The sequence below is a fragment of the Perognathus longimembris genome, chromosome 4 (assembly GCF_023159225.1).
Source record: "Perognathus longimembris pacificus isolate PPM17 chromosome 4, ASM2315922v1, whole genome shotgun sequence".
In the NCBI taxonomy this organism is placed as follows: Eukaryota; Metazoa; Chordata; class Mammalia; order Rodentia; family Heteromyidae; genus Perognathus; species Perognathus longimembris.
The window spans coordinates 18,466,773-18,493,227 of record NC_063164.1 but is presented as its reverse complement, the minus strand read 5'-3'; the positions used below and the strand labels follow the sequence as shown (position 1 = coordinate 18,493,227).

The 26,455-nt window shown below is 36.2% G+C and overlaps 1 protein-coding gene across 1 annotated transcript in view; it reads right to left on the bottom strand.

The window, feature by feature from the left end:
• Positions 1–26,455, bottom strand: part of Abca12 (ATP binding cassette subfamily A member 12) — a 168,087-nt gene that overhangs the window by 13,249 nt on the left and 128,383 nt on the right. Inside the window, exons 29-44 of the mRNA XM_048344174.1 lie at positions 25,792–26,010; positions 24,508–24,704; positions 23,473–23,633; positions 21,845–22,081; positions 20,920–21,070; positions 17,607–17,859; positions 16,831–16,917; positions 15,981–16,074; positions 12,424–12,551; positions 10,590–10,677; positions 9,192–9,297; positions 5,266–5,320; positions 4,529–4,706; positions 2,961–3,076; positions 1,799–1,958; positions 478–731 (exon numbers count right to left, since the gene is read on the bottom strand). Of these exons, the coding sequence (XP_048200131.1) occupies positions 478–731; positions 1,799–1,958; positions 2,961–3,076; positions 4,529–4,706; positions 5,266–5,320; positions 9,192–9,297; positions 10,590–10,677; positions 12,424–12,551; positions 15,981–16,074; positions 16,831–16,917; positions 17,607–17,859; positions 20,920–21,070; positions 21,845–22,081; positions 23,473–23,633; positions 24,508–24,704; positions 25,792–26,010 (2,484 nt within the window). The remainder of the gene's footprint in view (positions 1–477; positions 732–1,798; positions 1,959–2,960; positions 3,077–4,528; positions 4,707–5,265; positions 5,321–9,191; positions 9,298–10,589; positions 10,678–12,423; positions 12,552–15,980; positions 16,075–16,830; positions 16,918–17,606; positions 17,860–20,919; positions 21,071–21,844; positions 22,082–23,472; positions 23,634–24,507; positions 24,705–25,791; positions 26,011–26,455) is intronic.

The window sequence follows — 26,455 nt, the reverse complement described above, 5'->3', positions numbered from 1 at the left end:
GTATTTTTAAATTATAGACACAAAACTATAGCAGATATCTTTAGCTTTTAGGTCACCTATAATGTGAATGTTATTTTTTCTATGTATTACTACTAATTTTTGTTTTTAAAAATTGTTTTTACTAATATCTTATCCAGGATCCAGCCAGTATTTTGGGATTATCAGCCCTTCAAACTCAGTGATTCCAAACTCACTTTAGTACCTTGCACAACAAATGCCAAACTAAAAGAAAATTTAAAAATCTAACACATCAATATAGTGCTTCATCCAATTTCTCTCCTTCATTGAGTGATAACTTTTTTATATAAAAGATAACTTTTCCTATAAAGAAATAGATGATGAATTATGCTACAAATTTTTATGTTTATTTTGTGCAGTTTTCTTATTAGTTATGGAAAAGCGGAGATTATTGGCATCTAAGTATTTTGAAATCAGTTCCATCAGTGATATGAAATATTCTGTTTTCAGCATATTTACCTGAGCTTCTTAATTAGTGACTCATTGATTAATATGCGCAGCAAAAAAAACATGGTGCCTTGAGAAACCAATGCTACAAACATTGCACCCAGCTTATTCATTTCAAACGTTTCACTTGGGTAGTTGACTCCATATGCTTTTAGGAAATCCAAGACTGCCTGTTGTTGGGAAAGTTCAATCAAACCATAGCCAAAACAGAACTGTGGGAATATCAGGAAAATTCTCTTGAGGGTTTCAGAAATAAGTTCTAAAGTCTGAAATGAGAGGGAAAACAACGAAGATTAGTGTTAGGCTTCCAATGAATTGACAACAATTTAAAACTAGATGTGGATCAATATTGAGAATCTTCTCTAGTTTGTCAGTTGTTTCACATGTGTGTTGAACTTGCAGACAAGTAATTAGTATAACTAAATGGTAGAGTACAATGAAATATTAGCAGAAAAGCAAATCTAAAGGTATGAGGGTCCAATCCTGGGGCCAACATTAACTCTAGATGTGCCATAGACTTTTAGAATGTGGATTAAGCTAGGGTGTGGTAATCAAATAGGGAGATCTGGAGGTCCTAGAGTGAGGAAGAATTCAATATAGTAAAGTTTCAGAACCTATGGTAATACCTACTCGGAGAGAGACTAAATGCGGAAATGAAGTGGAAGAAGAGCAAATGGCTCATTTTCACGTTATTCACACTTAAGGCCAACTGCTTCCACCTCGTGAATTTTCTTCCTCCTCCTGGAGTGTGCTTGTCTAGTTCTCAGTTCACTTCATTTCCTCTCTATTCTTTTCTGTTCAATTGCCTGGCCCTGTCAGTGCTTCGCCACTCACTAATCATAATTGTCAGCTCTGAATGGAAAGTGATGCTTACAATGAAGTAGATTCCAATACATGATTGAAAGGGAACGAATGAGGGCTTCTTTTCACTAGGAACATTCAGATAAATCCTAACCCACAGTCATATAACTCAGCCATTCTCCTTGTCACTACCATACTGTAAGACTTTGTTAATGACCCCAATGTTTAGCTAACCAATTGGTGTCATGATTTTCCTAGCAAGATACAATATATCTGATTTAACCTCCATCACTCCACTCAAGATCTATCAAATGCCAATAGTTTTGACACTCAGTAAATACAATAATAAGCATTAACCTAGATGGAACTTAGAAACAATTTTTGAAAGCTGTAGTTTCCTAATTTAATAAGACTAAATGATATTTTTCCCACTACATAAAATGCAGAATAAAGAAAAATCTTTTCACTTTGAACATGTTAAAACATCCAATACATTCACTGAAGACTGTAACAGAGTAAGAAAGGATCTTACCGGATCATTTGGCTTTTCCTTGGAAAGGAAGTATACCACCGACAGGGAAACAATGGAATTGATGCCAAAAAACAGGTTGACACAAACGTAAGTGATAAAAGCCATTCCTGTCTCGTGGAAGAGACCAGCCAGCAAGTACATCCAAGAAAATGTTGCATACCTGTTGGGTTAAAAATACTAATGATTAATTATACTTTAATTACTCTAAAAACATACAATAAAAACTTAGATATGTTTCTAAAGTAAAAGGAAACATAATGGATGAGTTGTCAAGCCTTGTAGCTAGATCTTGCTTCCATTCCTTTTTTTTTTTTGGACAAAAATATCCCCTAAGAATATATTTTAAATGGCAATAAGAAGCTTCCCAAGTAGTCCCACATACTACAGCTTTAAATTAATTCCCCCTGGGGATGGTGTTATCTTGTCCAGGCAAGACTTTCCTTGCACAAAAATAAGAGTTCAATCTGTATAACTCTTTCATCCTTTTAAGTGAAGGAAAGATAATGACATTGTTTTAGGTTAATGAGGCAGACAAGGCCTGATCAGAAGATGAGTGTCCTGTTTTTGAGCAAAGACTCACACACCTTTAGGCTAAGCTAACGAAAACTAGAGGAATAGAAGCCCCGCGTCACCTATAGATACCAAGAGATACGTTCTACATGTTCAGGCTAGGAAGAATTGTTACATGGAGCACCGATTATATCAACCTGTACTACCTGTATTATCTAACCTAACACAGGAACAATAGAAATATGTGTTTGTCCTTAGCCATCTATAAGAAGATAGATAAAAGTAAGTATACATAAACTTACACATACCTTGTAAAACTGTATACATTCATATAGTTTATCAAATCATATATGTAAACATTTTCTCTATTATTTTAAGGCTTCCATTTTTATGTAAGTTCAATTATACATGTAAATTTCTAAACTTGACTCTTGGCACTCAGCTAATTCCCATTAATGATAGCAACATTAATTTGCAGGAGTATACTTTAACAGACTGTGGACTAGCAAATGTAATATATTGTTAGGTATCAATCATGTCAAACGAGACCCCCCAGGCAATAATAAATTAAGTAATGAGATTTAGGCCTTATTTGTGTCTAGAAGCAGTTAGTTCTGTTCATTCTTCTTTCCTTGTCTATTCCACAGCTTACCCAAACAGAAGAAGTAGGAGAGAGACAGCACCCAAGTTGCTTTCATTGTAGAAGGCAGGTAACTTGAAAATTGCAATGACACCAATAGAAAATGCTACTGGAACCAAGTAGAAGACCTGTGTGAATATGTAAAAGGATGCTTAATGTATGTTGAGTGTGCTTTAATCAATAACCCCTCTAATTTGAACCTGCAACAAGCTGGTCTGGAAAAAACTTTGAAGGAATGAATTTTTTATTTATGTTCCATTGCTTGTTACTTTCAACTCATTTGACATTGATTTTTACTGTAGAATTTGTCTCCTCTAATATGAGATCAAGCCAGTTTCCACCTGTATTGATACACAAGAAGTCCTGAAGTTCATGCCTCTAGATTTTAAGACTTTGGTTCAATTAGGGACAGAGGTTCAATGAGAGATATGACAGCCAGAGATCTGGGCATTAGTCCTGAAAGTATTGATTTATCTCACTTTGAATGCTGCATTTCTCTCAGATGGTTGACTTCCTAGGCTTGGTTATTAGTGTGAACTACTTGTGCAAACAGCAGGGCAGCAGTTACCACAAATTCTTGAAATCTAGGAACAAAAAACCCAGTGTTGTGCTGGCATTTGGAAATATTAAATGTTGAAGAGTATTACATGATGGAGGTGGTAATTTAATATTTTTGCTGGGGATTAGGGGAGGACAGGAATTTCCTAAATTGGAACAAACATCTGATGGATGTCAGCAGAATCTCAGACATAAATAGCCTTTCGTAGAAGTAAGTACTTGAAGCTTCTTTAATGTTAAAACTCCTACTAAGTCCAGAGCAGTGATTACCATTCTTTTAGATTTGGCTTCCACAACAAACACATTTCCGACCTCCCTGGATACATTAACAAAATGGATATGCAGTTAATTACTCTCGAGTTTCTCGAGCCAATAATCTTGACAACAACTTAGACAATTTTACCATGATCACAGACAAATGCATACATATCCTGGGCTTGTGGCCAACACTGGCACATTTGGAGTCAAGAACAACCATCTGAACTTTGGAAACATTTTATGCAAATGAGAGAGCTATCAATGAAATGCATTTCTTCTTTACCCTTGTAATCTTCTCTAATGTGTCATTCAGCTGGAGCTGCTACTTTGAATTTTTCACTATCGGTTGATTAAATTTTTATAAGCTTGATGACTTGGCACAATTGGGTAATGTTACTAAGCTTCTATTTCTCCAATATAGTGGTTCTCAGAGATTTCAATGTGCTGAAAATCACCTAGGGAATCTTTCAGAGGCATGCTCCCTATAATCCCCTCCCAAGATATGGACTTAATAGATCTGGAGTGAGGCCCAGGAACCTGCATATTAACAAGTATCCTGGGAATCTGATACATCTCAGAAAGAAAGGCAGGCATACTTTCTTTCCTCCAACCATCAGATGACTATAAGCCTGACTCAAATGTTTTTTTCCCTACATTGTTGTCCCTGTGAGAATAATTTGGACAACTATAGAACGTTTGAACATAACACTGATGTCTTCTATGTAAAAACAATCCTGTTCTTCTTGCAGTGATATGTTACTTACCATATCATAAATGAAGTTTGTCACCCAGTAGCAGGTCACCCCAATGCCTGAAATATGCTGCAGCTGTTTGGCTTTGGTCTGATGTTCTCTTACAACATAGGTGACAAAGCTGGCCGTGGTGACAGAATAGCCCATCAAGATGGACAGTGCCACTAAAACATCAATTAAACTGCTGATTCTACAGTGAGACATATGGAGGGGAAAGCAGACATAAGTTTTTGGAACTTTTTTCCCTTTCAGGATGACTCATGACTAAAACCATCCACAAAGCTATGACACAAATAAGCTTTCCTGTAGGCAGACAGATAATATCTTTGACCTGATTCTGCAATGACCCTGGAATAAATGTATCTCAAGTGCATCTGAATTGACTGAGGATATTTGATAGAAAAACCTCAGTCTCCCACGGTTACAGAGTCTATGCAAGGGACAGATAGATCCCAAGCAAAGAAATAGTACTTAAATGCTGCAGGAAAGTTGAAATGATGAAGCACTTAGTCTTTTGACTCATAAAAGCAGCAGACTCTGTGAATCTGCAGTCAATGGACTCTCCTTGGCTGTCCCACTCTACATGCCGCCAGAAGCTTCCTTTTATCACAGTCAGTAACTTCTATTACCAGCCCTTCTAGTTTGACATTCATTCAGATGCACCTGTGTTCTTCTTCCATTATAACACTTTACACAAAGGTTTTAGCTTTGTCAAGAAGAAAGTAGTTGTGCTAGAGAAATCTACTTACGTGGCTTGTTCTTGGTCTTGCACACCTGGGTAAGGGTGGCTATACATGATGATACCTGGAGACAGAGATAATGCTTCTGTTAGTTAGCATCCAGTTCATCAGAGATACCAAGTCTATGATGAATAACAAGGATACTTTATTATGACACAGCCTACAGAATTTTATTTGGGGGTACACTTTTAAAGACAGATTACATGTTTTCTTAATTCCATGTCATGGTGGCACTCACATAGAGACAAGACCTGAGACCTTTAAGTTGGAGGCAAGAATTTGCATTTAAAATAAAATATGCATGTGTTCCTCTAATATAACTGAAGGTTTCTCACCTTCTCTATCCAGTCATATGTGTGTTGGCAATTCAGAAATAAAATATATTGCCACTGGCAGTTTGAAGGGGACCAATTACATGAAGGTCCTTCTCTCACGGTGCTATGGCAGTAGTAGGAAATTCTGTCATTGACAGGATCCATTCTTCTCCTTTAATAATTATATGATGCCTTTTGCTTTAGAGCTTTACCAGACTATAGTCAGGGAACCTCATCCACACATTTCCATGGAAACATTAAAGGCTAGGGAGCATTCAAAGACACATGCCCAGGAAAGTAGTCACTAAATTCTAATACAGTACCAAATGATTGAGATCTCCTAGGGTTGCTTATACTGCTTCAGTTAGAAGACAGGTCCCTTTCTCCTTTTTCTTAGAGATCTTGGTTAGTTAAAAATATATACTGAAGTAAAAAATGCACTGGTAGCAGTTTATACTGTCTGAGGAGGTGTGGAAAAGAATGGTAGGATTTGGGATTAGCAAAAGCCAGTAAGTACTTGTTCCTGTAGAGTCATAAAGTATAGTCTCCTTGCTTATGGTGCTCCTTGCTAATATCATTATGATACCCAGACATAGCACCTGAGCATTTTCATTAAGAAGGATATGACATATTTTGCCATTGAGTTATGAAATAGTTGTATGTTAAGGAAAAGCTAAGTAAAACCATACTTGAAATCACATCATTTGGGAATGTACTTTATTTTTTTTGTGCAAATGAATGAGCCCTTTTAAAAATGAGTTTCCAGGGGCTCTACTTAAACCTTGCTTAATTATAATATAGGCAAGGGAAATCTTGACTTTTATTTCTGTTTTGTATATCAGACACAGGAAATGTGCTGCTTCACTGGAGCAACTTTTGCAAACATGTGTTTATCACAGTGTGAAAATCCTATGGGGTGAGTTATTTAGATCAATCCATAGATCAGGAAGTTCTACAGCATCCAGTAAGATGCCTTACATATAGTGATTGCTCAATGAATATCTATTAGGTCAAATAGAAATTCCATCACTACTTTCCACAACACAATACAATATATGTATATATACACATATATACACAATATATGCAGTGTATTGTATATATACAAACTATACATAAATTGACATTGCATTGAATATATAAAGGGCCTATGTTGAATATATAGTCTATATTTTATGTATATTATATGGTATTGTATGCCTATATATGTATGTGTATATATATACATATATTTTATATATTTTTCTGTTGTCTCTATAGGTGTAAAACTAAAATGATATGCTTCCCATTGACCTTGATTCTGTATAACAAGGAGTAAGACTGAATATTTCAGTGGAAAGGATCATGTGTTTTGGGGGCTTTGTAAAGAGGTTATGTGTATACTAACTTTTTAGAGGAAACAAGCAAATCAGTATTCTTCAGAAGAAAGAGCCATAGTTCCATGCTAAACACACCACTAGGGGGAACCTCATGAATATAATAGATATTGACACTGCAAAAGGAAAGCTAATTACAAGACTTTTTTGGTAAGAATAATAGAATTCAAAGAAAATTTTACAGCTAAAATAAAATCCCAATTCATATAGAATCTAACAAAGATACTTCAAGCAAGTAGTGGGAGAGGAGAGGAGATAGGAGAATAATGGGATTGGTTTTCAAAGACAAAGTGATAAGACCACAGCAGATCCCATCCATACATGAAGGAACAGTGATGTATTTTAGGGTTATAGATTTCTTCTTTGAAAGAAATGAAGTGCCTTCCAGAAAGGATGGAAAGCTCCCATAACCATGTAAAACTGAATTAGAAAAAATAAAGAATGGAAGTCATTCTACTAATAATATTTATATAACTTGATCTTATTTTAAATTTAAATTTTCAGTATAGAGTCAATATAAAGTATATCTTCTGGAATTCTTACTTCTTTATATTCTGTAACTTAAAATACAAAGATGGATGTTCTAATAAGCTTACTATAGCCCAGACTAGCACCGTTTGCCTTAACCTAAGTAATGAGCACTAATTACAAAGGAAACCAGAATAAATATTTCAAAGAAGTGACACTACAATGTGGTGGTGTACTCCTCTCTAGCTTTACTGTATTTTTCTATAGTCATTTCTATAATTGTTACAATTCATTATATATAACAACAATCCATATCTTTTGCTTTAAATGAAACATCCTACTCACAGTCAAGTTTTCTAAAGTATTTTAAACCATGCTACACCAGACTCACCTTACTTAGGTCCCCATTCCATTTAATTTACCACTTTTGACTAAGCCTTTATTGATGCTTCAGATGTAAAGACTATCAGTCTTGTTATTTTCTTTATAGCTATTCCTGCTATGAAAATGCCAGTGTAGAAAAAAAAAGCCAGAGGAAAAAAATACTGTTTTATCTGAAATGAAGACTCTTAAAGATTCTGTTGCTGAGATGGGTATTTGATACTGTAGCTCATTCCCACATCACCGGTAAATCAGGCAGGCACTATTATACCCAACAGGAAGATAAGAAAAGGAAACATCTGAATTTGTAAAAGATTGTGTGTTTCTTCCTGGCTACTTATTGGGCTCTGACTTGGTAAGAAAATGTGTTACTAAGTTTTTCTCCATCCTTATTATTATTAGTTTTAGGATTGGTATGGAAAAATAATTTGAGAAAGGCTCAAGAAGATGAAATGGTCTGATGCACAGTAATTGAATTAGAAAAAAAAAATAAATCAATTTCTTTTAAATTCCAACCCTATTTTTCAAACCATGAAAATCTCTTGAGAGACCCAGCTAAAGTTGAACTGGATGAGTCCAAAGAAATAGGTTGGAGAATTAGAAAAAAAAAATAAGGACCAGGCAGGAGACAGAAAGCCTTGAGTTCAAATCGCCTTCTGCACCTCAAAGCAGTTGGAGCAAACAGCAGTAATATTCACTCTGAAAGCTGCTATAAGGCGATAGCCATGCTTTATACAATGCTTGTATCATATACTGACTGTTCAATAAGCAATAGCACTTTCTGGTGGGTTTTGTTTTTATGTTAAGACTTGTGAATATTTATATATCCTTTTTATCACTATAAACAAAACAGTTTTGTAGTTACTTGGGGGGTGTGTGTGTGTGTGTGTGTGTGTGTGTGTGTGTGTGTGCACGCGCGCGCACACACACCAGTCTTGAAGCTTAAACTCAAGGCCTGGACACTGGACACTGTTCCTGAGCCTCTTTGTGTTCTAGGCTGGCACTCACAGTACCACTTCAGGGTTTTCTGAGTAGTCTTAAGGACTTTCCTGCCATGGCTGCCTTTGAACTGCAATCCTCAGATCTTAGCTTCCTGAGTAGCTAGAATTTATAGGTGTGGGCCACTGGTGCCCAGTTTATAGTTACTTTTCTGAGACATAACAGTTGTGAGTGTGGAAGGAGCATGGAGTCGGCATGATTACCCTGACTTGATAAGTGTGGAAACTAAATTAACCTGAAGTTAAGGAGATTACCCAGAATGTTCCATCTGGCAGGAGTTACTACTTCCAAACTCTGCTTAAAGACCTGTGATTTAGATGTCATAAAATACTCAGCACTGGTATGTTTGCAGCAATAGTAGTAGCAGTAAAAGAAGTCTCTGTGTAGATGAATTTACCGTGTCGGGCAGCATCATGTTTGGACATGTTAACCCGTAACAGGAAATTGTTCAAGCTGTTGAGGTAAGCTGGAAGGGAGTGATAGCCTTCTGGATCATACCATACCTGTTAAAAGAAGAAAAGATCATGATTGAATCTAACTCAAGTAAGCTTTCAGCATCTGAGAGGTCACTTTATTTATATTTAAAGTGAGAATAACCATTTCCTAATAATTTATTTCCTCTGGCAAAATCATTAAGTATCCTCCAAAGTGTTGAGCACAGACTTAAACATGTTCCTAATTTAAACATGACATGCCAGTTTTTCTAAGAGATGAAACTAATTAACTCTAGATACTTTCCGTATACAAAGTGTAAACTTCTACTGGGAAAAAAAAATCATTATTTTCATCTCTATGTAGAACATGGTCATTCTGAGATTAGAATTAAAGTATTCTGACTCTTAATAATAGTAGTAATAAAAAGAACAAATGGTATGAAGATAAGGAAAAGAAACAAAAATAAGAATTGCATCTTTAGCAAGAAGACCGATAACCACCTCTACTCAGCATTCGTCATTAAAATCCATAAGACATGAATTATTTACCCTCTACATCAAAATAAGATGGATTGTGATCACTTTAATAGCATATATGTCATATATTATGTATACACACGTACACACACACACACACACATATACACACACAAATACAGAGACTAGCATGACTCCTGAACAAGGATGACTTAAAAATGTGTGAAGCATTGCATTTTTAATTACAGCCTAATCTCTTTAAGAATATAGGTACAAAAGTTTTTTTTAACAAAATGCATACAGAATACCAACACATTTAAAAAGATCAACACCATGATTAAATTGGTTTCATTCCAATAATGCAAAGATGGTTCAACATACATAAATCAATAAATACAATACAGCACATGCCTTTATGATTAAAAACTCAGAAGAATCTAGGAATAGAAGTACTGTATGTCAACATAATAAAGGCAGTATATGATAAACCCATAACCAACTTTATATTAAATGGGGGAAATTTTGAAATAATTTCCATTAAAGTCTAGAATGAGACAAGAGTATCCGTACGTCTTATTAACATTCAATATAGTACTGAAATTTTTAGTCATAGTAATAAGAAGAGAGTAAGCAATAAAATGGTTCCAAAGGAGAAGATGTCAAACTATCCCAATTTGTAGATTCTCTGATTCTGACATGTCTCCTGGCACTTTAGTGTACAGGTTTCTTGAGATGTACACACAGAATCAGACCTACTACATTATGAAGTGTGAATAACACCAAACTGCTGCACACATGTTTTGTTTTTAACATCATGATTAGATTCAAATGTATCTATTTCAAATTCTTCTCTGTATGACCTCCAAGAAAAGACTATAATTTACCTTGGCAAGTGTTCTGTTGGTAGGAACTGCTGTTATATCAAAACGAAGGTCATTAGTCAAGTGCATCCCAAAACTCCAACCTCCATATCTACAAAGAAATAAAATTTGTATTTTCTTTACTAGATAAAATCTTCCTAAGTTTATCTAAAATAGGAGCTTATTTAAATAGGAGCTTAGATAAACTTCCTAAGTTTATCCAAAGTAGGAGCTTGTTTATTTCTTTCCAGTAGGAACATATTTACTGTATGAAATGAATACAATCTGACAAATATTGATATCTTTATCATATTTTAGTCTCAAGTATACATCAGAAGCAAATGAAAAAGCCCCTCTAAAGAACTTATATGTACAGTGACCATTCTGAAAACGAGTATCATATGAGTCCATTCTTCCATTTTAACTGAGCCACATCAACAATCTCAGTATTTTATTGCTTAAATTTTTTTCTGGATAATTACTATTGGAATGATATAACATCAGATCTTACATTTTCATAAATGTCTTAATTTCCCCTCTACCACAGACTCCTCTTACCACCCCCTACCCCACCCGTTTGTTCCATGGTGCTATGTTTATCTTCTTGGATATTTGAGAGTGGGTTAAATTGATATAAATATTGTTAATTCACAGATTCTTCAAAAATATTATTTTTAAAATTGGAGCTTTTAAGAAAAGATTTAGATCCCTAAAAAATTATAGTCCATTGGATGAGGTGTGAGTCACACTAGAATTATCTTGTGACTGTCCTCCTGGATGTAAGACTATAGTAGAGCTATAGTTTTTCACATGTGAATGACATCATAGTAAATTGTTCACTGCTATTAAAAGGCAGACTTTTGCTGGGCGCTGGTGGCTCATGCCTGTAATCCTAGCTACTTAGGCATCTGTGGTCAGCCCAGGCAGGAAAGTCCGTGAGGCTCTTAACTCTAATTAACCACCCAAAAACTGGAACTGGTTGAGCACTAGCCTTGAGCTGAAGAGCTCAGGGTCAGTGCCCAGGCCGAGTTCAAAACCCACGACCAACAAAAACCAGGCAGACTTTTACAACTTCTTGCTTATAGTAGACCCATTTTATTTACAATAAGTACTATTATTATAAAATATTCAGATATATGAAAATATGTTTCTTTATCACAAAAGTGGTCTTCATAGAAAATATTACATGTCAACCAGTGACTAGAAAATTTCTGGGATGTATTAATGGTGCTTCTATCCTGGTGGAATTTTTTTCCTTCTTTTCATTATCTGTAGTTTAAAATCACTTCACAGTGAATGTTGACAATTTATGTCTGATGAAAGAGGTAGGAAAGAAAATATGGAGGAATGGAGAAAATGGACAGGAGAGATAGCAGGAAAGAAAACATGGAGGAACAGAGAAAAGAGACAGGCTCAGGAAATTCCCATCCACAGTAAATGTTCAAGTGCTTTAGGTACTTGTCCCTGAGTACTTTCTACTCATGGATGTACTCTAAATTTTGAGCAGGTATTATTGGAACTAAGGCCAATTATCATCAAAACTCATGCAGTTCTCCAAATAAGTCTAATTTGGTCAATAGCTCTTCTTTTGTTTCAAGAAAGTAAAAAAAATGGATATATTTAACAATACATTTTGGAGGGTTTTGGACTGTTTTACAATCCAATGCCTTTACATTGCTCCAATGAGAATTCATTTAGAGTCATTGTTCAGACTTCAGTACATACAGCTGTTTAAATAAAAGTAAGAATTTAACCATACAAATAATCATTAGAAAACTGGAACACTTCTGTCAAGTTTAGAAGTCATTTACCATGAAAATTAGAAAGCAATTAAATGTTGGAAACAGAGTATTTTTACCTTTTTTGGACAAAATCATTTGCAGTTGATATAAGATAGTTTTCCAAGTGGTGCCCAGTGAGGTTGTAAATTACTTGGGATGAATAAATTCTTCTATGAGGCGGAGAATAGTTAAATTTAGGACAATCCTTGGAAAGAAGATGAAAATTAAGTTTTTATGGTTGATTTTATACAAATCAAACAGACAATGTCAAGGAGCATTAGTGTCATGCTTTGTTTATTACATCAGTTACTCATGTGTGAATCTAAAGAATCTAGAATCTGAAGAACTTTGAAAAAGTAGCCATCTTCCCTACTGCCAAAAAATTAGAATAAGTAATATTCATGCTGAACATATATTTGGTGTTTAGGACTCACTGCAAGTCAAAAAGAATACATGTCAATCAATGTGTCATTGTTTCTTTCATTTGTGCTGGCCTGAAAATATTTTTGAAGAATAACATTAAGCATTGAAATGACTCTAAACTCCTTCAATAACTCATAGGAAAAGGAGAAAAAAAAGGTTGTTCCAAGTTGAAAAGATAGCATATAATCAGACATAACTTCCTAGAGACTGATGGCAGTAGATCAAAACTTATATTCATGAAATATCAGCTTTAGCTATTTAACCTAGAAGACTTTGGTTAACTATTAATTAACATACATTTTCATGTTAGCTTTAGATATATAAACTAGATGTATATAAACTACCTCTTTAATTACTTTAGATTTATAATAGAAAAGTCCAAAAGATAGTACAGAGTTTTTGTGTACTTCTAGGCTATCTCCTCCACTATGAACATTTTACATTACATTTGTTTGGTGCTTATTTTAAAACACATTTTTATACTCCTATCTTTCTATGCTTCATGATAACTTCTCATTGTTGCGTGTCCAGCTTCATTGTCATGCTTGTTTAGTTTGGGGAAAGTCTAGCATTTTCCAGTTTTATCTTTTATCACTTCACACTTTGTCCAAGAGCCAGGGGCTAGTACCACAAATGTATTCTAAGAATACAAAGGTATAGGCTGCTTGAAAAGGTCAATGCTAGAATGAACTCTTAAAGTACATTGTATCAACTTGAACACCACTTTCCAGAAAGGTGCTGCTTTCTCACTTATTTGTACTCAGTACAGTTTTTAACATGACCTTTTAATTAAATTCTATATAGTGAGAGGCACGTGTATTATAACAAGACTGCTTGATGAATTTTGACAACCAGAATGCTCTCTACCAGCAACCACATGAGAAGGCAGAATAATGCCAACTTCTGGGAAGACTCCACATCATACTGACCTCCGCCCACCCCACCCCCCAAAGAACAGACACATTAATTTCCCATTGTTTTTATATAACTGGAAACTATTCATTTTACTTTAGGGCTGGATTTTTGTCACTAATTATTGTAAGAATCTTCCGTGTGTGTGTGTGTGTGTGTGTGTGTGTGTGTGTGTGTGTGTGTGTGTGTGTGTTCTGGTCCTGGGGCTTGAATTCAGAACCTAGGTGCTATTTCTGAGATTTTTGCTCAAGGCATACCACTTGGGCCATAGCTATACTTCCTTGGAGATAAGAATCTCATGGACTTTACTGCTGGGATGGGTTCAAACTATGATCCTCCGATCTCAACCTCCTGAGTAGCCTAGGGTTACAAGCATGAACCAACAGTACTTGGTCTCCAAATGATTTTTATAGTAGTAGACCAGTCATTTTCACTTTTCTGTATATGGAAAGATACTATATTCAGCTTGCCTAACCTACTGCTGGTGGGCTGCTGGTGGGCCATCAGTAACTATAATTTGGTTGCTATGGATATTTTAATATGGGTCTCTTGGTGATGTTACTCACATTTCCAAATAGTATATAATAGAAATGGACTTCCAGGTCCCATGAGATATGTAAATTTTCAGCCCTAGTGCACATTGCCAAACAGTTTTAATAATTGTTTGTACTACACTAAATTCCCATCAGCAGAATCTGAGAATTTGAGCTGCTGCACATCTATGTCCACATTTGGAGTTTTCTTCCTTCATATTCTCTGTTTTAGTGCGTATAGGGCGGTATTATTTTGTGATTTTTTCTTTGTTCTTTGATGATGAGATTTCCATACATTATTGGCCATTTGGATATGCTCTTTGTGAAGTGTCTCTTCATATAGTTTGCTAATTTTTCTGTAGTGTAATCTCTATTTTTCTTACTGATTTGCAGGTGTGGTATGCATACATATATACACATATATGTATACATATATACATATCCAAACCAGAAGAAAATGATATGTATATATTCTATACATAATCCTTGGTTATATTTTGTGAATATCATCTTCTACCTTGGGTCTTTTGATGGACACACAATGTAAGTTTTTTTTCTCAAAAATCTTAGGAAGTTGCTTTAACTATAATACATACCTATTGTACGCAGCCTCAGTGCTGCAAAGTGACTCATTATTATTAAACATAGGGAGATAAACTGACACAATAAGTTGAAAAAATATTAATATCTACTAGATTGTTTTCTGGTTAATAAAAATTTCCAGCACCAATTTAAAATATTAACTCACTTGACTTTGTGAACTAAGGGGGAAACACGAAAAATCTCAGAAATTAGTTAAATTACATGATAGATTAAAAAATCCTGAGTATAAGGTAAGACTAACTTAAATATTCAAAAATTCCAAAGCCTCCTTGTTGTGTGCTAGCTCCTATTAACTATCTTTCCTGAACCTCCAAATGGATTGCACTTACTGAAACTATTTTGATTCTATGACATTGTAATAAAATAGTTTAGGGTACCACCATGTATCATATTTTTTAAGGAAATGTTGCTAGATACTTCCTCAGTGGGACTCAGCTGACAATATAAACTATTAGTGACTTTACTTCAATGACATTTAGATTTTTAAATTTTGTAATTTTGACCATAATAATTACAAAACTTAGGGTGTGCAGTGCTGTTGTTGTTTTAGTATCCAATACAATCCTATTGTATCCAATAGGAGTTCTGCAGTTGCCTAGTGATTTTTCTTCTTCTAAAAGTGTGGTGAATTGATAAGCTTAGAAAACTAATATCTGTATCTATAAAATATGGAGTAAGAGATTGTGGGATTTTTTTTCCTCATTTCTTTCACACGAAATTATTTTTCATGCAGCCTAGAGGTATGTCTTAGAAATATATGGAATTCCATTCTCGACTCAGACACGACTGACTGCCCAGTTAGTTGATCACTAACATGGCAGTACCACTGTTTTTTCCAATATGACAGTTATGGTCACATTTTGTTCTGTGAAACAGAGATTTCTAGTTAGAACTGAACAGAAACCAAAAATTCATTTTCCATTGGTTTCCACAAAGACCATCATAGAATTACCTACCCTTGGAGACTTGTCCCAAGTTGGATTTAAAAAACTGACCTGAAGTTCAAAGTCAATATTTTTGAGTTGCCAGGGTCCATATCTCTGAGCTAGTAGCTTCCATAAACTGAAATTATACTGACTCTTTGGTAACCTGTATAGATCTTTCAAGCTTTGATATTTATCCCCTTCTCTTCCCTACTTCACTGCAACTGAATTCTATTTTACCTGGACATTTTCTGAGCAGGAGCAAACACCAAAATTATTGATAGGTTCTCCACTTGTGTTCCATCTTTCTGGGAGGCTTTTATTTAAGCACCAACTGCAAATGAAAATGATATTGGAAATGAAGGGTATGTATAGGGATGAGTATTCTCATATTTAAATAGCTGTATAATAGAAGTATTTGGTACTAAGTTCAGGAGTATAGTTCTAGGTATCATTCACTGGTCTAATCATAACTTGAATATACATTGCACTACATTTTCAAGTGATCTGACATTTGGTGGTGGGAGATTGAGGGAAAACATTGATTGATTAAACAATGTTGTGAGTAAAGCTCTGTAAACTGTCTACTATAGCAGGATGGGGCTTTGTGTTACACTTATTCTCTGCTCTTTTCATCCCCTCTGCTGACAGGAAGGAATATTGTTGGCATAATAATGCGCCAAGGTCAGGTTAACATATGTTATGTATTATGTGGAAAGTTTGAAGCAACTTGGTATAGTGCAAAAACATGAAATGGAGTCAGAACACTTGGATCTAAGGTTTAGTTACACATTTTCCTATCCCGATTGTTTTGAATAAGAATCTTTAGTCTCTCTGAGCCTCAGTTTCTTCATCTGTAAAATGGTACAAATAATCCACATGGTGGTGATTGTTAAATGTAAGAATGTCTATAAATATAAAATATCTCATATTTCTGAGAACAAAAGGAATGACTCAAAATGAATTAAGCAGACTTTTTTTGCCAGGGTACTGCCCTCTTCTATTCAAATAACATCCATGTATCTCCTCACCTGTGCACACACATAACCTAGAATGTTGTAAATGAGGAAAAGAAACAAACACTACTCACGAGTCACTGTTGTTGAGACACATATTGTCAATCCCAGGGAAATTCCATAGTGTTGAGACCAGTGCTTTTGTGCTGGGGTCAAAATTCCTACAAGAATTGAAAAATGGAATAAAATCCTGCTCATCTTCTACATTAGGTGTATATTCACAAATAATTTGAAGACATAGAATTTTACTGTTTAGAGGAATGTTATACGAGTATATATGCATGTATGAATGTATGTTATCTACGTGTGTATACATCTATGGTATATGTATTTTTTGGTAGATTTAGTGATTGAACTGAGAGCCTTGCACATGCTAGGCCAAGAGCTTTACTATTGAGCTACAGCCCCAACCTGTAGTAGTGCTTTATCAAAGAATCTAAGAAAGACTATCTTAGGCACCAAAAATGTATCATTAAAAAAATACGCACATGTCTCTATTTTGACATGCATTTAGCCATCATCTGTTGTGTATGTCACATTACATTATACAAAAGATCTACACAATATAGTTATCTTTGTCAGTCCAATAAAATGTTGTTTGCTGAATATTAACAGACTGAGAAACCACTCATAACCTGGCTTTTCTGATTAAAGTCTACTCATCGAAATAAATACCCATTTAAATGCTGGAAATTGGTATCTCAGTAAATCAAACTGGCCATTTCTTTCACTGAATCAGGTACGATGGCACCTATGTTCTGTGTTATTCAGTACTTCATGGGATTCATGCAAGTACAAATACATATCCTGGAGCATTTGAAGAATACTTAGTTAATGGAGAGCAACTCACGCATAGAAGGCTGTCTGTTCTGAGGTACCATAAAGAGAAGGGGAGATCTGGATCTCTGGGTAACTGTTGCTGGAATCTCTCAGTGTGCCAAGGCCCATAGCAGTGGTTACGAAGACGATAGGGAGGATGACCTGAGCAATGAGGCCTTTCCAGTTTCTGCGGGTGTGGTGGAACCTCTTAATGAGAATAGCCATTATCTTCTTCAGTAGCAGTCCAAACCCATCCAGCCTCTCACTGCTTGTCAGGATTTTGTCTGGTGAAGCAAAAGAAATGTGATATGATCTGGGAAACTTTGATAAGTCAAGTATTGAAGTAACTTCAGACACTATAGATGGATAGTATAGTGTAGCATTGTGAAAAAAAAATTCTATTTCCAGTATTGGTTCTGGAGGCTTAACCATCCATGTATCAGTTCAGGACATGAATCTCAAATTGAGGATGACCTCATCTAGACCTGTATAAAAGTGTCTTTTGGGGGGTTGGGGGGGGCAGTCCTGGGCCTTGGACTCAGGGCCTGAGCACTGTCCCTGGCTTCTTTTTGCTCAAGGCTAGCACTCTGCCACTTGAGCCACAGCACCACTTCTGGCCGTTTTCTATATATGTGGTGCTGGGGAATCAAACCCAGGGCTTCATGTATACAAGGCAAGCACTCTTGCCACTAAGCAATATTCCCAGCCCCCATAAAAGTGTCTTGAAAAGCCAGGAACCACCTGTAACCCTAATTACTAATGGGGCTAAGATCTGAATATTGCAGTTCAAAGGACAGGAAAGTCCATGAGGTTCTCATCTCAAATCAGCTACCAAAAAGCTGAAAGAAAAGCTGTTAGCTAAATGCAACCTGTGAGTGAAAAGCTAAAGAACAATGCCTGGCTCTGAGTTCAAGCCCTATTACTGGCACATACACACATATACAAAGTGCCTTACAAATTATAATTTACTGGAAAGAAAATATTATACATATGCATAGTCTTTTTACATGGGAAATTTAGACACCTAGAAGTTTATAAATGAATATTGTCTCCAACTCCTAGTCTTTTCTTTTTGTCTTGACTGGTTCAAGGGGCTTGGGTGCTGTCCCTGAGCTCCTTTTTCCTCAGTCTCACAGACTTGACCTCCTGGGATGGCTTTGAATCATGATCCTCAGATCTCAGCCTCTTGAGTAGCTAGGACTAGAGGCATGAACCATGGGTCCCTCCTCAAGTCTTAATTGCAGATGTATTACTAATGAGGAATACTGATTAAATAGTTCCTGTCATGACACTGGATTTAGATAGGTAGAATCCAAGATAGATAGAGTCAGTCTAATAACTCATTCCTAGTATAAGTGACTTAGCAGTTGTAAGTCTAATTGTTTCTATATCTAACAAGGAATTTAATGAATTCACTATAAAGTGGGGAAAGGAAATTCTGTCCTCCAAGGCATAATTGTAGTCCAACCACTTATTCATTATTTTCTCATTGGCAATTTGGAATTATTATGAACTTTTACAACTACATTTTACCACTAGAATCTCAAAAAGAATTCATTGAAAAAAGTATCTACCCTTCCCTTATCCTTTTGAAATGTTCTTCAGGTACCATGAAAATCCCATGGCCTTGTGAGAGCAGCTTTGGAGGCTGTAAACTTGGCTCCTCTGTACAGCTCTACTAATTTCAGAAACCCCCTCTTTCACAATGGCTTTAGATTTAGCATTCTTTCCAAAGGCCTGACACCAAGTATGCCTTCACACATGATTAGATGACAGTTTTCCTCAACTGTGTATATTTTAAATTTTCCATCACAAATTACGCAGCACAAAAATCATGATCTTCATTTAGCTGATAAGGAAAAAAATACAAAGCTGCTTAATTTAAAATGAATTCCAATTAAACCGAGTGAACAAGTTGAAATGCAAACACATATCTCTGCAAAAGGGAATTGTACAAGGAGCTGAATGTTTTGAGTTAATTAGCATGCTTTTCTGTTTCTCAAGAAATTACATGTGGATGACTTACAGGTGTAGCAAATGGAGCAAATGTGCTTTCTCAAAGATAATGTCAATGAGGGGAACGTTTTGACTGAAGAAGACTTTCAAATTATGAGACAAATGCTGATGAAAATACACAGCATTAACTTCCTACAGCAGATGACCACTTTCTAATCAAAGTCCTTAATTCCGTGGACTGTACAGTTACATTCCACAAAAGATGATAAATGAGGAATGCAGCAGAGGACAAATGAGCCCCACATTCCAGAAGGATGCAAACATCAGAGATGATCTTTTCTGAAGTTTAGAGACAGGCAAACGTTTAATTAAAAGTTCTCTTCCTTGAGATTTCCCCCAATTTAAGCAAACCATTGAAATGACTACTCCATAATTTATATATCATTATACTACATGCTTCTTTGAGTAAATAGTGTTTCCAAAGGTATGAATTAACTGTCAGAAGGACACTAAGCTACAATCAAAGCTACTTTAAATGGAGCTTAGTCCCACAAATCCTGTCACGACACATCATTTTGCAAAGGGGAGGAGAAAACTTGTTACAGATTCCTAAATATCAAGCCTAACTTAATCAATTCAGAGGCTTTCCTCCCACCAGGCATGTTCTCAGTCTCTCAGAATGTGGTGGGGAGGGGGAATAGACATGTCTTTCAAGTGTGCTTTACAGCAGAGTGAGTCTTTTACTTTTAAAAGGTCTTGATGACTATTGTCTTATTTTGTGCCTGACCAGTAATAGGAGAGAACTATTTTTCAAGATAAACTTTTCTGTAGCTGAGAGAGTATCAATTACAAGTAGCATCTTAACTTGTTAAGCACAAAGCTGAAATTATAGTAAGTAGCATCTTGAAATCACTTCTGGTAAGAAGAGAGAACTCATCATTATCCATCAACGACCTTCCTTCACTTTCCTCACTGAACTGTTCAATCTGGAAATTTCATTTGTTTTCATGAATATTTTATATGTTGACAAAAAAGCTATTATTTCTTTAGGATTTTTTTAAAGATTAAAGTTGAATTAAAAAATTAAAATCTAAGGTTAAGAATAGATAGAGCTCAGTAGTAGATCTCTTGCTGAGCATGCACAAGGCTCTCGATCCAATCCACAGTACCACATGAAAAAAAAATTAGTCAATTAAAAAACTTAAATCTAAATGGAGGAGGGAGTAACAAGTATGACAAGAAATGTACTCACTACTTTATGTATGTAACTATAACCCCTGAGTGTATCATGTTGATGATAGAACTAAATAATCAAAAACTCTGTCCTTTGATATTTCCATTCATGTCCCTTATGATAACTTAGGAAAATATCTGCATTAAATGTATACCATCTCTGTCTGTGAAGTTGCTGCTGGTCACAGACAGATCATCCGGAGTTGAGATGCCATTGGTAGCGGGATTCCCACTTTTCCTTTGTGTCAAGTGTTCCAGACTCATGTTACTACTCGCCTGTGACTCCTTAGTCAAGTTCAAAAATACCTAAGGAAAAGAAGACGTATCATTTCATTAACATACAAAATATACACGTCCAATTTCAGAGTTAAATTTTGGTTTTGCATTTTATCACATTTACTGAGGCAAACATTTCTCATCTGACTCTAAGAGAATATATAGCCTATGACTCATGACTACAATCCTAGTTACTTGAGAGGCTGAGAGCTGAGAATCATGGGTCAGAACCAGTCTGGGAAGAAAAATGCACAAGACTCTTATCTCCAGTTAAGCAGAAGGAAAATCGGAACTGAAAGAGTGGCTCAAATACTACAGCATCAGCTGTGAGCAGATGAAGTTGAGAAAGAGCACGAAGTCCTAAGTCCAAGCTCTCAAAAAGAACAATAACAAAGCAAAAACAAAAACAAATGGGCAGAGTGAATATGGAAAAGCTGTATGTTCTCATCTTTTAAGTGACAAAACATTGAAGAAACATTTTATTCTCAGGCATCAGTCTTCTTGAAAATAGTACAGAGATGAATTTAAGTCTTTCTGATTTTTTGAAGTATTTATCTTAAACTCTTTTTAAGTTCATGTATTTATGCAAGTTTTAACAGCTTTATTTAGGAAGTTAAGAAATGTAACTGGAAATGAGGTCCAGAGGCATAGGACTTCCTTAGCATGCATAAAGCCCTGCATCTGATCACTGATGCTGCAAAGTGAAAAAAAAGACAAAAAGAAAGTACAACAGAGAGAAGGAAAGAGGTTAGGAAGGAAGAAAGGGAGTCAGGGAGGGAAGTAGGTTCTCAAGTTCACATGTACCTCTTCAACTGTGGTGTCTGAAATGCCATAGCACCCGATGTTGAGGTCGCCCATACCCTGGTCCAGGGCTCTTAGGAGAGACAGGTAGGCTCCTGAGACTTTGGTACTGAATGGAGGAAGCACATACACAAGCTCTCCTCCGATATCTTCTTTGAGGTAGGCCTCAGGAAGGTGTGAGCGAATCATCGTTGTCACAGCCATTGTGTCACATATTCTGTTTGCATCTAAATTTGGGCTCTGTGGACAAACCTGGAAGTTAATCACTCTCCTTCACATATGGTAGTGCCAAGGGAACTAGTCAGGGGGCTGATGAGTTCTTCTAGGTCATTCTAGACTTAGTCAGATGACACATCACTCTTCTCAGGGCTACTTTGTCACACTTGGTGGCCCTGAAGTTCTTCACCAGTTACTATGCTACTAGCTTCATTCTGTCACTCCACCTGTCCCTACTTCAACCGCATTGCCCACCCTCTTCTCCCTTTCTTGTTCTACTTCAGCAACAACAGTCTTTCCTCTGTTGCTAGAGGGCTTCAGGTTCAGGCTCACGCCCTTTTGAAGGAATTTGCCCCCAGAGAGCATCATGTCCCATTATTTCCCTAGCTCCAACTTACTAGTATTTTTGTTTAGAAAGCTCTTCTTTTACTACCTTACTTAAAAACTGTGTCACCCACCATTCCTTCTTTCACATCTTCTTGTTTATTTCTATCCATACTTTTGGAAATAAATACACTGGGTAATTTTACTCATTACTAATTGCTAACATATGACATGGTTTGCTTACAGAGTCTATTCTCTGAATTCATCTTACTCTATCAGAAAATGAAGTTCAGGAGGCCAAAGATTTTAATTATCATTTCACTGACCTACTCAGTGTCTAGGATGGTACTTGGGTACCTACTCAGGCATATTATAGTCCTAATGTATGTTCCATATTATGTTCCAAATTAATGGAAATAATAATGAATTGCTTTTTATCTTTTTGGAGTTAGAGGAGGATTATTTCAGTAGGAAATAAGTGGTGGTAGTCAAAACCTGCCTAATAGCATATATGTCCTTCACAGTGTTGTGAAGTCCTGAGTTACAGTCTCCACGCTGCATCAAAGAGTCCTGACCACAAAGTACACATGGTGCCCTGTGTCTCCTTTGCTTTCAACAAGCTGGACTACTTACATTTAGCTTTATGCTTTGAAATGTAAGGAGAAACCAAAAGCCTGACCCTCCATTAGTAACCTTAAGATGGAGATCACTTTTTGCCTAGCCCTTGGTGGTTTTTCAGACCACCAGAGTCAATATTAAAGAAACTTGTGAGAAATGTAGTAGATTCTGGAGACACAACTCAAGACATTCTAACCCAAGACTTCTAACATTCTAATGCTTGCTAAAATTTAAGCATATGAATCCAGGTATGTGGCTTGAGGGATAAAGCAAGGGCCTAAGTTCAAAACGCAGTTTGCCAAAAATATGCAAAATAAACAAAATCTTATTCTTAAGATAATAAAATATTAGTGAAATATAGAGCAACAAAGGTAGCATCCTAGCAAATTTTAGCAATAGAGTTGCAGAGTCTGTCTCCATTAGAACTGATAACTTATAAACATATCAAGAGGTATATTTTCTCTTCTACCCACCTTCTTCTTGGTGAGTATAAGGTGGTACCCGTCCCCAAACACCTCCTTTAGGTAGAAGGGAGACCCGCAGCACCGTAGTCCACCTTGTTCCAGGAAGGCAATGCGGTCACTTAGCACTTCAGCCTCATCCAGGTGGTGTGTCGACAGAATGATTGTTCTGGCTTGAAGATACAGTAGAGAACAAGAGAGAATGAAAAATGAAGACACAGCTCCCAAGATACACAGAGTTAGCAAGAGTAAATCCTGTGACTTACAAAGACAAGAATCACGTTTTATGAGCTAACTGAAAAAATAAAATAAAAACAGCCCAGAAGAAACCTCCACAATGATCAAAGGGAATTTCAAAGGGGCTTTCTTCAATATTGGGGGACTGTTTTTTATCCAAGTTGGCAGCAAATAATCATTTAGTATCCTGTATAGTGAAACGTCCATCATGTGCTCTGTGTGCCTTGGCAGCTGTTTACAATCTGTCAAAGTTTTACTCCTGTGGCTTCAATTTTACCTTCAGTTCTCTTTTTTTCAAAAATTTCCTTTGCTATGAAAAAGCAATAATTTTAACGGCTCTCTGAATTTCCTCTCTGATTAATCCACTCTACTCTGATTACTCCTTTGCTTCACATCCTGTTAGTACTTATTTAGTCTGTTTTCAGTTTATTTTCATTTGTGTATGTTTGGTATCTCTAATTAGATTCTCAGCTTCTCCAGGCAGATGTTGGAACTTCTGTTGGCTCTGCATGAACTCATGATCTTAAGCTCTCGCTTGGCTTTTGTATTCAAAGCTGGAGCTCTACTACTGGGACCATCCAACCATCCCTACTTTCTACTTCTGACTTTTTGCTGGCTAATTGGAGATAAGAGTCTCACAGACTTTCCTGACTGGGCTAGCTTTGAACTGCAATCCTCAGATCTCAGCCTCTTGAGTAGCTAGGATTATAGATGAGAGCTCCAGCACTAGGCGTTCAGCTTGCTTTTGTGTGTTCCAGATGGCAGAATTATGATTGTGAAGTGGAAAAAGTTATGAGAAAGTACTCATACCAGCTTTGTTCTTGGATATTACATCCCATATACTTCGACGAGAACATGGGTCAACTCCAGTAGATGGCTCATCCAAAATGACCACCCTTGATCCACCAATGAGAGCTATGGATATTGATAACTTCCTCTTCATCCCTCCTGACAGTGTTCCAACTCTCTTATGGCGATGGCTATAAAGGCCAGTATCTTTCAAAGTCCTTCAAAAATAATTTGTGATGGTTATTTTAATAGACCATTTGAGTTTTGGGAAAGCACAGTAAATACACTAAGTGCTCAACATTCACTAAGCAATTATTATGCATTCTATAAGATGTAATGCAATACTGAAAATTCAGTTTATTTTTATTATACATTTTATTATACATTTAGAAGTACAAACTTAATACTAAGAAGAAACAATAGGAAAGATGAATTCTATTCATTTGACAAATAGAGAATCTGACTATTTTGTTTTGGATCATATCTTATGTGAGGGAAAAAAGTAATGAACAATAAAAATTCCTGCCATAAGGGCATCAAACTTATATAATGTGTGGTGTGGTGTGGTGTGTGTGTATGTGTGTGTGTGTGAAATCCAGTAAATAAACATATTCTCATGCAAGTTTATAATATTTGAGGTGGTGATACAAAACAAAAAATAGGCAAACCTGGGTAAATGAGCTAAAGCGTATCAGCATCTATTCTATATTTGATATTCAAGTAAGATTTGAGCAGAGGTGAGAAAAGTGGTCATTTGACCAAGAGAATTAAAAAATCTTGAGGCTGGGGAAGCTCTTATGTAGTCATGTGCAGGTTCATGTGTTCAGAGCCAAGTGAATAGAAGTGCATGGAATGAAACATAAGTGAGATCCAGGACAGGGCATGTTGGGTCTTGTCAGCCTTGATTATGTGACTGTTTATATTGAGTGTGGCAGGAAGCAAGGAGAATATCCAGTAGGAGCAACATGGTCTGATTTGCAATTGAAAAAGGTCCCCCCTGGCTTTTCTTTAAGGAATAGATTGTAAGAGGGAGGTATAGAAGGCAAGCATTCAAGTAGAATGCTTGGATCAGGGCAGTAGCCTAGAGATTAGGGAAACGTGACTTAGAGCAACAGAGAATTTCAACACAATCTCAAGATAATTAACAAGTGAGAATAATGGGTCAACCTGTACATACTATCACAGAAGAAAATTAAGAAGCAGTTAGGGCATGTGAAAAATTTCCTATTGGTATTATTGCCAGAGTTTCACTAGCATCCTTGAGAAAGGTTCCCAACTCCCATCCTTATTCCTGACATGACTCACCTCTTCACCTCTTCATGGAGCTGCTTTTTGGTCCATTGAGGAACTTTGATGGAGCCATATAAGAGAAGGTGCTCCTTCGTAGTGAGGTAACTGAACAAGACGTCATGCTGCATGCAGACACCCATGTTCTTCCGAACAGTGTTCAGGTCAGTCTTAGTGTCTTTGCCATACACAAAAATGGTACCTGCTGATGTACTAAACAGCCCAGTCAGCATGGATCTGGGAATGAAGAAATGATAAATTAGATAGAGACCGGGCATTTAAGTGACATATTAAGACCTACATCTCAAGTGTTACAAAAAAAAAAAGTTCTACTGTATCCCTTCTATTAAGGTCAAGATATGAAATAAAAGGACTTCAAATGAGAGTAAAAATAAAAAGTAAAAAAATAATGCTGAAACTCAATAATTTAGAGTGTTATGTAACACTAATAATGCTGAATTTGGTGGTGATAATAATATCAGTGTCTATCTGGAAAAGGTGTACTAGGGGGAGGGGGAAGGAGAAGGGAGAAGGGTAAAAGGATGATTATGGTCCGAATACTTCACATACAAATAGGACAATGGAACTTGTGATTGGGAAGGGAGAAGGGAAGAGAAGGATGAAAGATGGGTGAATTTAATCAAGGTACATTGCATGCATATATGGATGTGTCAAAAATGTA